Source organism: Mastomys coucha, unplaced genomic scaffold (assembly GCF_008632895.1).
Source record: "Mastomys coucha isolate ucsf_1 unplaced genomic scaffold, UCSF_Mcou_1 pScaffold22, whole genome shotgun sequence".
NCBI lineage: Eukaryota > Metazoa > Chordata > Mammalia > Rodentia > Muridae > Mastomys > Mastomys coucha.
Window position 1 is genome coordinate 144,028,942 of NW_022196905.1, and position 17,059 is coordinate 144,046,000.

The following is a 17,059-nucleotide window of genomic DNA, read 5'->3' on the forward strand; positions in this document are numbered from 1 at the left end:
ACTCCAGCCCTCTCTTCTCATAGTCAGAGCAAAATTCACAGCTATGATAGGTGAATGGGAAGTGGGTGGGTACCCTCTGCAAATGGATGAGGACGTGCGGATGAGGGAGGATGACAGAGAGCTCTGGAGGCCACAACAAGCCATGTGACTTGGGGTGAATGATTCATTCCTTCTGAACTGACTTAGCTCTTTAATGGTTTACAGCCTTCTGAAGATGGGAGAAAGACCCACCTTGTAGAGGAATTGTCCTTGCTAAAGGCAGTGCATATACACTGGGCTCAGTGCACAGTGGTTTTATTGGGTGAGGTTGGTTTCAGCCCAAGAGACCTGGGTGAAATTCAATAGGTTAAACGCCAGGGCAGGCTGGATGAATACAGAAATAAAAGTCAGAAATAAACTGGTGAGCAGCTGGTTCAAAAATGGGCCCCTCTGCTCAAGCTTCTCACTTCCGGTCCTTGGTAGATATTGACCTGGTGAGCTCTCACTTCATGTCGTCTGTGTTTGCAGAAGCTATTTTTAGTTGGGGAATTTGTTGTAATTTGATAACTTAGTCTAAACTTCTATCTAATAAGCATCTGCCTGCCTTTCCTTTGTGGGTCTTAGGCAGCAACCCATCCCACCTGAGATGGCTTTTCCCAGACTCCAGAATTTCCTGTTTCCTCTCAGGAACCTTATGTATTAGTCCATTCCTTGGTGCTATAACAAAATACCTTAGACAAGCCAATTTACAAAAGAGATCAGGTTTGCTTAGTTCATGGTCCTAAGGCTAGGAAATCTAAAAGAATGACACTGGCATCTAATTGGAGTCTTCTTGCTTTGCGTGATCTGAGGCATCATGTGGTCGGGCAAGGCAAATGTGCTATCTTAGCTCTCTCTTCTTTGCTTTTCAATACAGTTTTAGTTGCCCAGGGTGGAGCTCATGGTTTTGCACATGCTAGGGTTTTAGTGCTGTGAAGAGACAATATGACCATGACAACTCTCAGTTTTCAGGTGTAGAATAGAGCAACAGTCACTAGGTACAATGTGATTGTCAGAACAGTGTGACTTTTAAATTGATTGGTCCTTAGACGTAGTAAGGGCTTTCCTTGTCTGTAGGGGGAAGAGGGGAACAGTCTGTCTGCCCTGAAAAATGTGTCTACATGCTCTGAGCTTCCCTTATCTGCAGGTGGTCAGCAGTTGATTGATCCCTCCTGTGGTCTGAGGAATGTAATTAGCCTCTCCCTTCTGAGGGGAGGGATGCCTACGTGCTCTATGACCTTTCTCTTCCTGGAGGGAAATTTTCACCTGGTGAAATTTTCCAAAGTTCCTGAGCTGACCTCTTCAATAGAAAGCTGACTCAAATGGGCTGCCATAACAAAGTGCCAGAGACAGGGTAGGCTAAATAACAGAAATGTACTGGCTTATAGTTCCAAGGCTAGAAGCTCAAAGCTGTGAAAGTGGGGTAAACCCAGGCCCCAGGCCTGCCTTTCAACAGTCACCTGATGTCAGGGTTTCTTTTTTTTTCTTTTTTTTTTTTTTTTTTGGTTTTTCGAGACAGGGTTTCTCTGTGTAGCCCTGGCTGTCCTGGAACTCACTCTGTAGACCAGGCTGGCCTCGAACTCAGAAATCCACCTGCCTCTGCCTCCCAAGTGCTGGGATTAAAGGCATGCGTCACCACCGCCCAGCAATGTCAGGGTTTCTATCCCTGCACAAACATCATGACCAAGAAGCAAGTTGGGGAGGAAAGGGTTTATTCAGCTTACACTTCCACATTGCTGTTCATCACCAAAGCAAGTCAGGACTGGAACTCAAGCAGGGCAGGAAGCAGGAGCTGATATAGAGGCCATGGAGGGATATTGCTTACTGGCTTGCTTCCCCTGGCTCGATCAGCTTACTTTCTTATAGAACCCAAGACTACCAGCCCAGGGATGGCACCACCCACATGGGGCCCTCCTCCCTTGATCACTAATTGAGAAAATGCCCCACAGCTGGGTCCATGGAGGCATTTCCTCACCTGAAGCTCCTTTCTCTGTGATAACTCCAGCTTGTGTCAAGTTGACACACAAAACCAGCCAGTACATCTGACAATCCTGGTATTCTTTGGTTGGAGATGTACTGTCCAGATCTCCACCATTGTCGTCATGTGCCATCTTCCCGCTACCTCTCTCTAACTCTCCTCACTTTGTTGGATTCAAGTTTAGCCTGCTCCCTGAAGACTTCATTCATCCTCACTACTTAATCTCAACAACCCCTTTTCCAAATCGAGCCTCATCCTGACGAACTGGGGTTATTCACCATTTGAAGGCAGGATAGCAATTCACTCACAACAAAAAGTGAAGGAAACCAGGACTCAAGGTGGCTGACACATGGCAGGTGTGTGTCACTTTGAACGGTAACCACTGTCTCTCTGATGGTCATGGATGTCCCCATTATGTACTGTACCCAGCCTGCTCTTCTCTCCTTTATTTTATTATTTAGTTAGTTTGGTTTGGTTTGGTTTTTTTGAGACAGGGTTTCTCTGTGTAGTCCGGCTGTCCTGGAACTCACTTTGTAGACTAGACTGTCCTCAAACTCAGAGATCTGCCTCTGCCTCCTGAATGCTGGGATTAAAGGCATGTGCCACCTGTACCCCCAACCACCTCTCCCACCACCATCGACCCCTCACCTCTGGCTCCAGCTGCTCCTCTCATGCACTGTAGCCTTCACCAGCTCACAGTCTCCTAACAGAATGCCAGAGCCACAGCATGATTTAGAAGCCTCACAAATGATTGACAGCAATATTATTGTAATCATGTTGAATCATTATTAGATTTTAACCACTTCTCTAGGGATTGCTTTTAATCGATTTTCTAAAATTCTCTATGCAACACTATCAGAGGGAAATGTAAGCCTCCTCCAGGCTGAATACAACTGCACACTGAGTTTAGATGTGTGGATTTGGTGTGTGTGTGTATGTGTGTGTGTGTGTATGTGTGCTGTCATATTATGTCTGTATGTATATGTGTATATGTGTACATATTTGTGTGTTGATGTATGTGTCTGTGTCTTTGTATATGTGTACACATGTGTGTATATGCATGTATGTGTGCATGTATATGTTCTTGTCTGAGTGCTTGTGGGCATGTGTCTCTATGTTACAGACAGTACTGAGAGGAAGAGATGTTAGGCTACCCAGATGGAACCAATTGGATTCCAAACTAGGTAGATGGACTGTCTGTACTGACATGTCCTCAAACAACAGCCACACAAGAACCCATTCCATGTAACTTCCAAGTATCTGCCTGGTGACAAGGTGGGTGGTCTTGAATTAAAAACTGGAAACAGAGCTATGAAAGCTGGGTCCCTAGAGAATGGGGTGATTGGTTATTTCCTTGTGAGAAGAATAGAGCCTAGAAACTCATGGTCACAATTGTCCCTCTCTTTGGTCACCTTTCACGTAGGATTTAGAGTCTGCAGCAAGCCTGGGCTACACAGGGAGATCCTCTCTAAAGAAAGAAGACCTAAAACCCATTACTTTCTCCCCATTTTCTCCACAGATCTGGGATCTGGAGACCCACGACTGCTGCTGTACAGTGTCTTCCAAAGCCAGCGGCATCAAGGGAGAACTCACAGCCTGCCTCTATCTGCCCAGACCTAGAGTCCTGTGTGTAGCCACAGGTACCCTGGCTTTCCTTCACCTGAAAGTGGGGTAGGTAACTGTCTGTCATCTGAGATTTGCATGTGCAATATTCTAGAGGATTCTAGAGAGTCCCAGTGGTGTGGTCAATATTCTACTCAATGCTTGAGTCTCAGGCTCTGAAAATGTAACCCTACGCCTCTAGCCTTCAGCTTATATTTGATGAGGCTCTTTCAACGCTTCCTCTAGTAACACCAGAGTAACCTGTACTATCCAGAAGTAACTTCCTTTCATACCTCTCCCACCTGCCAACCTTAATCGGATGTATGTGTGTGTGTGTGTGTGTACATATATATATGTGGATCCAATATATCACCATATATATGCGGATCAATCCAGATCCAAAGGCAGAAGCTAAACAGAAGGAGATCTAGGGGTCTGGCGTTCCTATAGGGCTGTTACCTCTGCCATTCCCCATGCCTCAGACCCCCTGTGGTGGTTTGAACAGGTTTGGCCCTCATAGAATCATATGTTTGAATGGTTGGCTCATGTGGAATGGTACTATAAGGAGGTGTGGCCTTGTTGGAGGAAATGGGGTAGGCTTTGAGATCTCTTAAATTAAAGCTACACCCAGTGAGCTAGTCTCTTTTTGGTGGGCTGTGGAAGATACTTCCTCCTGCGTACCTTCAGATTAAGATGTAGAACTCTTGGTGCTCTTCCAGCATCACGCCTGTCTGGCTGCTGCCATGCTTCCTGCCATGATGATAGTGGACCACACCTCTGAACCTATAAATCATCCCAGATTAAATGTCCTTTGTAAGAATTGGCTTGGTCATGGTGTCCCTTCACAGCAATGAAACCCTAACCAAAACGCACTCCTTCCCCCATCCATAAAGCAAGCTACCCATGTAGGGTGGCACATGCCAAAGGGATGGGGACCCCTGAGTCGATTCTCTTCCCCAGTGTCTGAGGCTATAATTCCTTAGGTGTAGAGTCTCTCCAACTTCACACGCATTCTAGTTCCTTTGAGACCCCCATACCCTACCCCAAGCCCCAGTTATATCATCATTGCCTTTTTGGCAAAGAATCTAGTGGCCACTTGCCTTCTCTTCCACCTCTGCCCTTCCTGGGCTGAAGCTGTCTGGTTTTATGGACTCAGAGAGGACTCTGAGCATGAGTTGGCTCCAGGCACCTTAGCTGTCTCTACCCTGCCTGGACAGAGGCTTTTAGTCTTACGGTAACATCAGGTATACAGAGATTGCCTAGTTTAACCCTTCATAGATGTATAATTAGGGATCCAGAAGCTGGGAATGGATTGCCATGGTGCATGGGAGCCAGGAGCAAAAAACAAGACATCCTGCCTCTGGAAGAAGGCAGGCTTCTGGCTTCTTTCTGCATGTACCCGCCTGCTTAAATGAATCATAAAGGAGAGGGAACCTTTGGCGCACACAGAAATCTCCCCTGAAAAAGCCCCTAAAATTGAAAACTATAAAATACAAGTAAAAGACCTGTATGGTAAGGGATAAAAAAAAAAAGCCCAGCAAAGTAATATGAGGCAAAGAACGTCCAAAGATGCCACTGAGTTTGTTGTGTGTTGGCCATATGCTGCTGGGTAGGGCCCTGGCCTTTAAGAGTGGTTCATATGTCCAGTAACACTCCATTAGAGAAAACGAAAGTTTCATTTGGGAGTGGTTATCAACTGGTGGTAGCTTCTGGGTTAGGGATGAGAGATTGCATCCACCTCCACTCTCAGTTCTGGGATTGCAGTCCCTGTGCATGCTGCTGCAGTCGCTCTGAGTTCACACAGGCACTGGTCCTGCTGTGTGTAAGAGGCTTTGAGTCTTAGATGTTCTCCATCCTCTCTGGCTCTTAAGATCTTTCTGCCTCCTCTTCCTCAGGATTCCCTGAGCTGTGAGTGGAGGACATTCATGGAGATATCCCATTTGGGAGTGCTACAAGGTCCAGCAGTGGGCCTGTGTGTTTGTTCTCATCTATTGCAGGAAGACACTTCTCTGATGGTGGCTGAGCAGGGTACTGGTCTTGCTCATATATTAGAGAATATATGTATGTATATATACACATATGTGTATACACACATACATATATGTATATATACACATATATACACATATGTACATATACACACAAACTATATGTATGTATATATAACATACATGATATACACATATTCATATACATGTATAACATAATATACACACATATATATGTATATACACACATATATACATATACATACATACACACATAAACTATATATATACATATATAATATATAGCAGGATGCCAAGCTATCATCATTTAGTAGAGTGTAGTATTTGGTTTACCCTGGGTCCCTGGCCTATCTAGTCTCAGTTTCTTGGCCACCACACAGTGTTGGGGATGGGTTTCATCTCATTCATGTTTTGAGCTTTTGGGAGATTTCTATATATGTCATTGTATGTGTCTCTGTGTCTATATGTGCCAATGTGTGTCTGCCTCTATATGTGCCAGTGTGGGTGTCTCTGCATCTACATGTGCCAATGTGCATGTCTCTGCATCTATACGAGCCAGTATGTGTGTCTCTACATCTATATATGCCAACGTGTCTCTGTGTCTATATGACCCACTGTGTATCTCTTCCTCTATATGTTCCAGTGTATATGTCTGCATCTACATGTGCTTCTTGAGCTCTTTTTTTTTTTTTTGGCTCCTTTTTTTCCATTTGTTCATTTGTTCATTTGTTTTTGTCTTATTAAAGTTTGTTTGTTTTGTCGTATTTAAGTTTGTATTTATTTATTTTTAGATGCCTGTTTGTTTTCTCATGAAAGAGCAAGGGAAGATGTGGATATGGGTGGATGAGATGGTGGGGAGGACCTGGGAGGATCTTGGGCAGGAGGAACCATAATCAGAATATACTATATGGAAAAAATCAATCAAACAAACAAAGACACAAACAAACAAAACCCATAAGGGTCAGAAGAGAGGATTCAACAATTAAGAGCACTTACTGCTCTTGTGGGGTTGGGGTGGGGAAGGTCAGGCTCAGTTTCTGGCATCCATATGGTCCTTGGTAACTATCCAGAAGTCCAGTTCCAGGGGATCCTATGCATTCTCTTGACTTCTACTGGCATGAGGCACCCATGCGGTACCCATACATACATGTAGCCAAAACAGTCATACACATTAAATAAATAAATAAACAAACAAATAAATAAATAACCTGGCAGGCAAGCATCAGACAAAAGGCAATGGACTTCCTGGTGCCCTTTGCCATAGCCTGCCCTAGAGGCCCAAAGGCAATGGAATAAGCCATACCTGTCTGTGGAAAAGGAATTCTCCCCTGCCCTGCTAGCATGAGCGCTGGGATGCTTGGCATATGCTTTGAGAACTGTAAGGCTCTCTGCCATCCAAAAGCATGGACCTCATCACGGCTAGCCCAGTACAAGGGTGGCCCACTCTTTTTTTTTTTTTTAACTTATTTATTTTTATGTGAATATAGGAATCAAACCCAGGTCCCCTGGAAGAACAGCCAGTGCTTTTAACCTCTGAGCCATTCCCCCAGCCTGTGTGGCCCACTCTTCATCCCCTATTATTCCTCCTGGCTGTACAACACACATTCCTCCTCCCACCACAGCTTCCTCCAGTGTTAACCAGAATACATGGTCCAAGACAAGGATACAGAAAATCCTTAGAGTGACTGTCAGAGCCTGAGTGTGTCAGGTACTTTTTCACAATGGTGACTGGCTTGCTGAGCCCCAAATAGGACCTTTGTCCTGCCCATGTCTTCTCTTGAGTTGTGAACATAGGCATGGGTGGGCATTTCTTAATCTATTTGCTGTGACCTCATTCTTGGCCACCCACTCCCTTTCTAATCTCAGTGAAGCCATGCGGCTAGCTAGAACGGCTCAGAAAACTCTAATAGAGGCACAACTAAGTGATTGTTGGTACAGCCAGGCTCCTTGGAGATCTTGAGTGCTTCACTCAGGATGCCAAAACAGCCTGCTGGAAGAGAAAGCTTCTGCCAAGCTAACTCCTGTTTGTTCTGCGTGATAGAGTTGTGTAGAACAAACAGCTCGCTTGATTGATTCCTTTTGGAACGCAGTGACTGGAAATTCTGATTCGTGGCAAACACAATCTCAATCTCTAGTGCTAACAGTTAGGTGCCAGATCATGTCCCCTGTCCTAGCCCACCCCATCCCTTCTGTCACTCAGGAGCTGTGCAACCCAGAGTTACCTAACCCTCCTTTGCAAAGCCTAAGCTCCTCCCCCAGCATCTGGGGAAAAGGATCAGACCAGCAGCCAGACCCAGAGGTTTTTCTCCTTTCCCTCGGTTCCTCCTATCTTTAGACTTCCTGCCTCCTCCTGCCTGCGCCAGACCCTACCATCACCTCCTAAAGCCCAGGCACAGGTTGCTCTTTCTTGGAGAGTTGTCTGAGCATCTTGTCTGAGGCTACAGATTGGTAGGAGGCTCTGCCCCATTCTCCTGTGACCAAGCTTGAGGCTTCATTGCAGAACAATTGAGAGGGAGGTGGCAGGGAGACCACACATGGAATTAATGCTCGGTATTGTGTCCACTGCATGTGGACATTTATATGCATTTCCTCGTCATTATTCCTCAGGTTTCCATAAAGGGTTGTATTTTGCAGATGAGGAAATGAGGCCAAGGGGCTCAAGCGGCTGTTGAGTGCTGGCTTCCCAGAGACAGAATATGGAAGCAGGTTGATTACTCTGGCATGCCCACTGCACCTGGGTACTCATGGGAGTCACAGCACAGGGCCTGCTGAGATCTGCTTGGCCTCATCCCTGCAGTAATTGAGAAGTGTTGCCTTTTGGGCAGAAGGCTTCGTAGTATACTAATTTATCTTTGTTTGGGAGGAGATCTAAATTCTCATCGCTCTAGATCATTCTATGAGCCATCAAATCACACTTCCCCTGCCCCTACAAGGAGATGCATGGCTGCTTGTTGTGGCACATACCTGTTATGCAATTATTGCTCAGGAGACAGAATTAGGAGGATCTTGAGTTTGAGGACAGCCTGAGCTACAGGAGACCCTGTCTCAATCAATTAATCAATCAATCAATCAATCAATCAATCAATCAATCAGAGGTGCATGCTCTCCATTTCCTTCTTTAGTAGTCATTACACCTCATCATGTGCCAGTCACTTGTGTACTGAGTGTGCATTATCATGTGTCAGTCAAGTGTATGATTCTGAGAAGATGCCCACATATCTTTTTCTATTAAACCCCCATGCCTATTGCTGTGATGAAACGCCACAACCAAAGCAAGTTGGGAAGGGAAGGATTTATTTGGCTTATGCTTCCACATCACTGTTTATCAGTGAGGGAAGTCAGGACAGGAACTCAAACAGGGCAGGAACCTGGAGGCAGGAGCTAAAGCAGAGATCATGCAGGGGTGCTTGCTCCACATGACTTGCTCAGCCTGCTTTTTGTATAGCACCCTGGACGACCAGCCCAGGGATGGCACCATGAACTCTAGGCTGGACCCTCCCCCACCAGTGTCCAACAGGCTTGCTACAATCAGATCTTACAGAGGCATTTTCTCAATTGAATCTTCCTCCTCTCTGATGACTGTAGCCTGTGTCAACTTGACATAAAAACCAGCTAGCATGCCCTGTTATAACCCTGTAAAACAGGTATCACTAACACCATATTGCAGATTAGAGGGTGGGATTTTAAGCAGTTAGGCAAGTTTCCCAGTGTCTTAGATCCATCATTTGAGCCTAAAGCCTTTCCTGCTGGCCACTGTGTAATGGAGCAGCAGATAACCTCCCTCCTGGGTATCCTGACAAGCAGTCACCACAGGTGTTCACTATCTCTTGTTTTTCATGAGCAAGGTCTGTCCCAGAGCCCCACCTGGTGCGTTCCCACCAAGAGCCTGTGGTGTGCTGCAGGTATAACTCAGCCTTCAGACATGTGATCAGCTGCTGCGAAGCCTCCGTAAGTATCCACTCCTGATATCTTAGCAATGAATGCCACATTCGTGAGGTAGCCTGGCCTCTCCATCTTTCCATTAAAGCTGAGCAGTGTGTTCTGTTCCTAGAAATCAACAGTGGGGGTGGCCATTCAGTTCTGCTCTGTTAATCACCCTGTATTGTTTGGACAGTCTTTGCTTAGAGTCAAGTGGAAGAGCCTGATGTTTCCCCAGTGGCTCCCAGTATGAGCTATTTGGAAGGAACACCCATTCTGAGAGTATTATATCCTTGTGATTATCTCGTATGTTGTAAAGCAAATACTTCTCAAGTTAAGTGATTGAAACACTACTCCACTGTCTGCTCTCAAAGGGACCTTGAGAGACAACTGGGGAACCCTTCCTGGGGTGGGGACTGACTGCAGCCATCAAGACAGGAGGAGGAAATCTCCTTCAAAGGCTGCTCAAGGGTTGGGGCTGAAAGAGAGAAATTGCAGGAAAGGAAATCAGCTGAGGGAGATCGTAGGACCGGAACTATAGACGGCACAGGAAATGAGTCCCACTACCTCAGCTTTGATAAAAACCTAATGCAACTTCTGGGTCAAAGGGATTTTTTTTTTTTTTTTTTTTTTTTAGTTCATGTCCCAAATTACAGTCTACTGTTGCCCTCAGGAAGTCAACAGGGCAAAACCTACAGACAACTGGCCATAATGCAACCACAGTCCAGAAGCATCAACTGAGGTCACATTGCATCCACAGACTACGAGCATGAGCTCAGGTCACACTGTATCCACAGCCTGCAAGTTTGAGCTCAGGTCACACTGCATCCACAGCCCAGAAGCATGACCCTAGGTCACACTGCATCCACAGCCCAGAAGCATGACCCTAGGTCACACTGCATCCACAGTCCAGAAGCATGACCCTAGGTCACTCTGTATCCACAGTCCAGAAGCATGACCCTAGGTCACTCTGCGTCCACAGTCCAGAAGCATGACCCTAGGTCACTCTGTGTCCACAGTCCAGAAGCATGACCCTAGGTCACTCTGTGTCCACAGCCCAAAAGTGTGAGCTCAGGTCACTCTGCATCCACAGTCCAGAAGCATGACCCTAGGTCATTCTGCATCCACAGCCTAGAAGCATGACCCTAGATCACACTGCCTTCAGCCCAGAAGCATGACCCTAGGTCACTCTGTATCCACAGCCCAGAAGCATGATCCTAGGTCACTCTGCATCCATAGCCCAGATGTGTGAGCTCAGGTCACACACTACATCCTACAGCCCAGAAGTGTGAGCTTAGTTCCTCATTCATTCCAGGACTGATGCAAGGAACTGTGCCTCCCACAGTCAGGATGGGTCTTCCTACCTCAGTTCACCCAAGCTTAAGAAAATCCTTGCCAAGCATGCCCAAAGGTCACCCTGATCTAGAGAAGCCCCCACTGAGAAGCTCCTCCCTGGTGATTCTAGATTTTGTCAAGTTGATGCTTAACACTCTCACACCCAACAACACCTTGATTCTGGTGGACTTTGAACCTCCAGACTGTGAAACAAAACATTTCTGTTGTTTAAGAGATCTGGTCCTAGCAATGTCCTATGGCTATGCTAGCCAATGAATACATTCAAGGAAGCCAGCTTGTCTAGGAGTACAGACAGATTTAGGTAAACTTTTATTTTTAAGATTTGTTTATTTTGGGACGGGTGAGATGGCTCAGCGGGTAAGAGCATTGATTGCTCTTCCAAAGGTCCTGAGTTTAAATCCCAGCAACCACATGGTGGCTCACAACCACCCATAATGAGATCTGACTCCCTCTTCTGGTGCATCTGAAGATAGCTACAGTGTACTTATTTATAATAATAAATAAATCTTTGGGCCGGAGTGAGCGGGGCCGACCAGAGGGAGCAGAGGACCTAAAAAATGTCATTCCCAACAACCAGATGAAGGTACACAACTATCTGTACAGCTACAGTGTGTACTCATATATATAAAATAAATAAATAAATCTTTTTAAAAAGATGTATTTATTTTTATTTAATGTGTTTGGGTGTTTGGCCTGCATGTATGCATGTATACCATGTTCTTGTACTGTCTGCAGAGGTCAGATAAGGGTGCTGGATCCTCTAGAACTGGAGTTACAGATGGTTATGAGCTGCCATGTGGGTGCTGGGGACTGGATCCCTGGTCCTCAGAGTCATCTCTCCAGCTGTCCTAAGCTGTCCTCTTTAATATCGATGTCACCAGACTTGTAAAAGCAAATTTCCTCTGATTTGATAGTCATTATCCCTAAGCCATCTTTCCTTCAACTTTGATACAGGTAGTGAAAGTGTGGGACTTTGAAACGGGAAGACAGGTGTCAGAATTTATTGGCACTCATGGCAATGCTGGCATCACCTGTCTGACCTTTGACTCCAGCGGAAGAAGGTACAGTCTTTCTCTCACATCATGAACCTTTGAGCGGGGTGACCTGAGTCATGTCATCCTAGTGAGACAATCTGTTTCCTAGGCTTGTTACTGGGGGAAGAGATGGCTGTCTGAAAATATGGAGCTACAACAATGGACACTGTCTGCATACCCTTCAGCACGGCAAGTGGTCCCCATAAAGTTTCGATGCACAACTGTGCATTTATCATAAGCAGGAAATGAATCAAGTAAGATTGCACCTCGCAGGCATATAGCATCTCCCTACCCCCTTTCTCTCTATTTCATGGTATTTAATGTTTCTGGACTTAACATTTCATGGAGATACAACCACACAAATTAAATTGAAGTCTCTTATTATACATCTCCTCACCTGGGGCTGGAGAGATGGCCCAGCAGTTAAGAGCACTGATTGCTCTTCCAGAGGACCTGGGTTTAATTCCCAGCACCCACATGAGCAGCTCATACCTGTCTATAACTCCAAGGTCTGACCCCTCAAACAGACATACATACAGGCATGCAAATAAAATTATATGTATATATATATATATATATATATATATATATACATATATGTATATGTATATATATATATATGGAGAGAGAGAGAGAGAGAGAGAGAGAAAGAGAGTCTCACCTACACCAAAGCTACTCATTCATTTGCTATGCCTATTCTTGGTTAAAAAAAAAAAATCCCTGATCTGGCCCGTAAAATGCCAATAAAGCAGATAAGAAGCATATTCTTCAACTTTTAAAAGGGAATAAATAATGTCAAGGTGAAAGAGATATGAAGCTCTCATGAGCCTCACCCCTGAACCTGATTTGACCATCTGCCATTCACTCTCTCTCTCTGTGTGTCATGTACTACTGGGTCCTATCTGGAGAAGCAGAGGCTCTTCCTGTATCTGATCAAGGGCAGAATCAGACAGGGAAGGTGACCACAATTGAATGGTGCTTTAATGGCCCAGGCAACTAGAAAGTAAATGACAAAGTCTGTTCTGATACATTAGGGCAACCCGTGAGAGCTGATTCAAACAAGAGTTAGTAAAGAAATTGTTTAACATCATATGATAATGTATTTCTAGATGAAAATCAAAGTGAAGTCTGTGACTGTACCTACATGGAGGTGAACCAAAATAGGTGAGTTCCATTCAGCCTAGGGTTGTGTTAGCTTTCCGTCGCTTCGGGGTTGGGGGGAGGGTGCCTCAGATCATCAAGAGAGGGGAGGTGTATTTTGGCTCATGGTTTCTAAGACTTCAGCCTGGGGCAAGGTGAAGACATCATGGTTAGAAGGGCAATAGCAGAGGAGAGATGATCAGGTCATGAAGAAAAGTGAGAGAGCCCCCAAAGCCAAGGACTGAACACAGCTTTCAAAGGCATAAACATCCCTAGTGGCCCACTTCCTCCAACCAAGGCCCAGCTCTTTTTTCCTCTTTTAAAAATTTACTAATTTATTATGTATATGTATGTCTGTCTACCTAAGTTTACATGTATGCAGGAGTCCATGGAAGTCAGAGGGTATAAGATGCCCTGGAACTGGAGTTACAGTTGGGATCCAGCTGATAAGGGTTCTGGAAAACCAAAACTGGGTCCTCTGTAAGAACAGTCAGTGCTCTTGATTGCTGAGCCCCTGGATCCCACCTCTTAGCAGCACAGTCAGCTATGGATCCATCAGTGGGCTAACCCATAGAAGTTAGGACCCTTTAATCCAGTCACCACCAGACGGAAACTAAAACTTCAGCATCTTAGCTGTTTGGGATCTGGTGGCCATAATGACAGTGAAGAGAATTTTCCAGAATGAAATATGTTGAAATATTTTGGGGGACCCTGGATGCTTCCTGGAGGTAATTTAGGCGTCTAGGCTCTGCCAGAGTGCTGAAGGAAATCTCTGCACATTGGGATAACTGTTTAGAAAGCCATCTCCCCCACCAATTGATTTATTAACTAAAAAAAAAAAATCAGCAGGGCTGGAGAGATGACTCAGCAGTTTGGAACACTGACTGTTCTTGTAGAGGACTCAGGTTCAATTCCCAGCACCATATAGTGCTCACAAAGATCTGTAACTCCAGATCCTGGGATCTGATACCCTCTTCTGGACTCCACAGGCACCAGGTGCACATACATAAATGCAGGCAAAACAACCCATATTCATATAATAATAACAACAACAAAAATAATCATTTTTAAATGTCAAAGTAACAAGTCACATAGTAGAACAAATAACTTCAGCCACTATAAATCAAAGAGCAAAAATACAGTAACTCCTCCCTGAATACTCTTTAAGAGAGCGAAGCAATCCTTAGGCTATTTCTGTGAGTAGCCTTCCTGGGTAGCTCAGACATGCTCTAAAGATCAAGTAAATCCCTCCACTTCACTCCCCCCAACTCCACCCATGCCTGCCCCAAAGCAGGTGCTCACAGAGGATCTGTAGACTTCAGAAAGGATGGGGTAGCCTGTTTCTGAGTCCTGATGCTTTAAAGACTGACCCTGATTTGTTAAATGGTATTTCCCCCTTTTCTCCATAGGCATTAGAGAAGCTCCAGTTCGAGGCCAGCCTGGTTGGTCTACAGAGTGAGTTCCAGGACAACTAGGGCTACACAGAGAAACCCTGTCTCAAAAAAACAAAAACAAAAACAAAAAACAAAAAACAAAAACAAACAAACAAACAAAAAATAGAGAGGCTCCTATCTTTTCATTTATCCTGTAGATAAGGCCCGGTTAAACCACATGGTTAATAACAAATGGAAGCTGAAGTGTTAAAAATGTATCACTTTGTTGTTATCTTAGGTGTGTCATAGCTGTTGGATGGGACCGAAGAATAAATGTGTATTTTGTAAGTACAATGTAACAAATGAAAGTATTTCAAAAACCCTCCTCTCTCTCCAAAGGCCTCTCTTTGCCCATCTCATTGTTTAGATGTAATTGTATTGTTTTTTTTTTTTTTTAACTATGGGGGGATTTGCATGTGAGTGCAGATGTCCACAGCTGCCAGAGTGCTGGGAACAGAACTCAGGACCTCTGGAAAAGCAGCCAGTGCTCTTAACCTCTGAACCATTCCTCCAGCCCTGTCCCTGCTTCTCCTTTAGAAATAGATCAGAACATGTTTTTGCTGCCGGGTGACACACACAGGATTCCCTTTCTTTATTTCTCCTTATTCTTTCTTTTCCTTTTCTTTTGAAAGATTTTCTTCTCAGTGTCTTCCTAAAGTTCCCCTTAAGAAGATGGACCAGCTATGAGAGCTGCCAGGGCCAGTGGGTTCCTGGTAGCCCGAGGTGGTGCTTGCCCCGGTGCTAGTTCTATTCATGACTCACACCTTGCCAATTCCCCACCCACAGCTTCTACTCAGGCCCTTGTGCAAAAACACAAGTTCCAGGGGGAACTTCAGGGGTGGGAGGTGGAGGGAGTGGGGGTGGTGGTGGCAGGGGGGGCGTGGAGGGCAGGCGATGGGGTGGGGGTGGGTTGGGGCTGAAAGGCTTTTACTTTCTTCTTCCTGGCCTGTCTTTAAAGCATCCTAGAGCGTCTCCAATCAGAAAGAGGAAATAAAAAGTCACCCATAACGTCTCTGCAGACATGAAATCCCTCTTTATGGAGGGGATTAGGAGACAGAAGTTTAAAGTACCGCCCAAAAACTAAGTTTTAAATCTACCTGTGACATTTTATTACCTTGCTTGCTCTGCTGGGTGGTCCTGGATTTCTGAACGTCTTTAAACACTATCCGTTCTCCTTATTCGTTTAAAGTTCACTATATTTCATAGCCTAAGCCTTGCATCCTGAGAGTGATTTGAGGGATGACTACCTGGGAAATTTCAGCATTGAATCTGTCCTTTGGTATTACAGCTTCGCGGGCTGATGGCGTCGGTTTAGCCCATGAAACAGCTCTGGGTCTTATTATGAAGGCAAAGCTATGCGGTGGATCCAAGAAGAGCTTGTCAGTTGACATATGATTTGCTGAAATGCAATCACCCAGACGTCAGGAGAGGATTGCTTTTTATTCCCACTGGCACTTGGGGAATTTGCTTTGACATTTCAAAAATCTGCATCAGTGGTGGGGTGAGGGGTAGGGTTATGAAATGTGCCAACACCTTCTCTCTGACGTCGCAAATGTGTTGGCAGCTCATTTTATGATTTGCACAATGGGTCCTGTTTGGCTTTGTATACAGGATATACCTCGTGATTTTCATCATTTCTGGAAGCCTCAGCCCCACTGGCAGGATGACCTGGTGAGCCCCAGCCCACTGTCTGGCCCACAGTAGCACTCAGTGAAGACCTCCTTCACTCTAAAGGCTCCCCTACACTTCCTGAGCCTGCCACGCATGCTCAGTTTCTCCAAAGCCTCTGCTATGGATGGCCAGACTCCTGCCTGAGTAGGACAAGGTCCAGGCAGCCACCTTCTCTCTGGGAGAGGTGATGGCCCCATGTTCAAGTTGAGGTGTGAGACCAGAGGGGTGGAGTTCAAGTCGTGCTCCTTGAGTCCAGCTGGAGAGTCCCTCAAGTGCAGGAAGCTCAAGGTGGGGAGGGCATGGTTGGTGGTTAGAAGGCCAAATTGTATTTGTGATGTCATAACATTCCTGACTCTCTGTTGCTTGTTAAAGGCCTAATGCTTGTTAGGGACCAGAATGTCCCCAGCTCCCTACAGTATCCCAGGGATAAATGACTTCCTTCAAAACTGTTCACATGCCAAGGCATTAAGACAAAAAATACAGAAAATAAAGCCACCCCACCTAGCTGCCTGCCATAGCACCAGCTATTATGTGCCCTACAAATATTCCAGAGGGCACACATCGCTAGAATACAAACTCCATTGTCTTAGGGCTACTATTGCTGTCCTGAATTACCACGACCAAAGAAACTTGGGATGAGAAGGGTTTATTCAGTTCATGCTTCCACTTCACAGTTCATCATCAAAGGAAGACAAGATTCCTGTCACAAAACAGGAAGGAACCTGGAGGCAGGAGCTGATGCAGAGGCCATGGAGGGGTGCTGCTTACTGGCCTGCTCCTCATGGCTTGCTCACCTGCTTTCTCGTAGAAGCCAGGATCATCCAGGAATAGCCCCATACACAATGGGCTGGACCCTCCCCCATCAATCATTAATTAAGAAAATGCCTTACAGGCTTACCT

At 45.4% G+C, this 17,059-nt stretch overlaps 1 protein-coding gene across 1 annotated transcript in view; it reads left to right on the forward strand.

Annotated features, from left to right (window-relative positions):
* The window catches only part of LOC116068804 (WD repeat-containing protein 49-like), a 54,290-nt gene that overhangs the window by 10,279 nt on the left and 26,952 nt on the right, over positions 1-17,059 (forward strand). Inside the window, exons 4-10 of the mRNA XM_031338813.1 lie at positions 3,516-3,667; positions 9,453-9,555; positions 11,836-11,942; positions 12,025-12,104; positions 13,025-13,079; positions 14,727-14,772; positions 16,100-16,159. Coding sequence (XP_031194673.1) covers positions 3,516-3,667; positions 9,453-9,555; positions 11,836-11,942; positions 12,025-12,104; positions 13,025-13,079; positions 14,727-14,772; positions 16,100-16,159 — 603 coding nt within the window. The remainder of the gene's footprint in view (positions 1-3,515; positions 3,668-9,452; positions 9,556-11,835; positions 11,943-12,024; positions 12,105-13,024; positions 13,080-14,726; positions 14,773-16,099; positions 16,160-17,059) is intronic.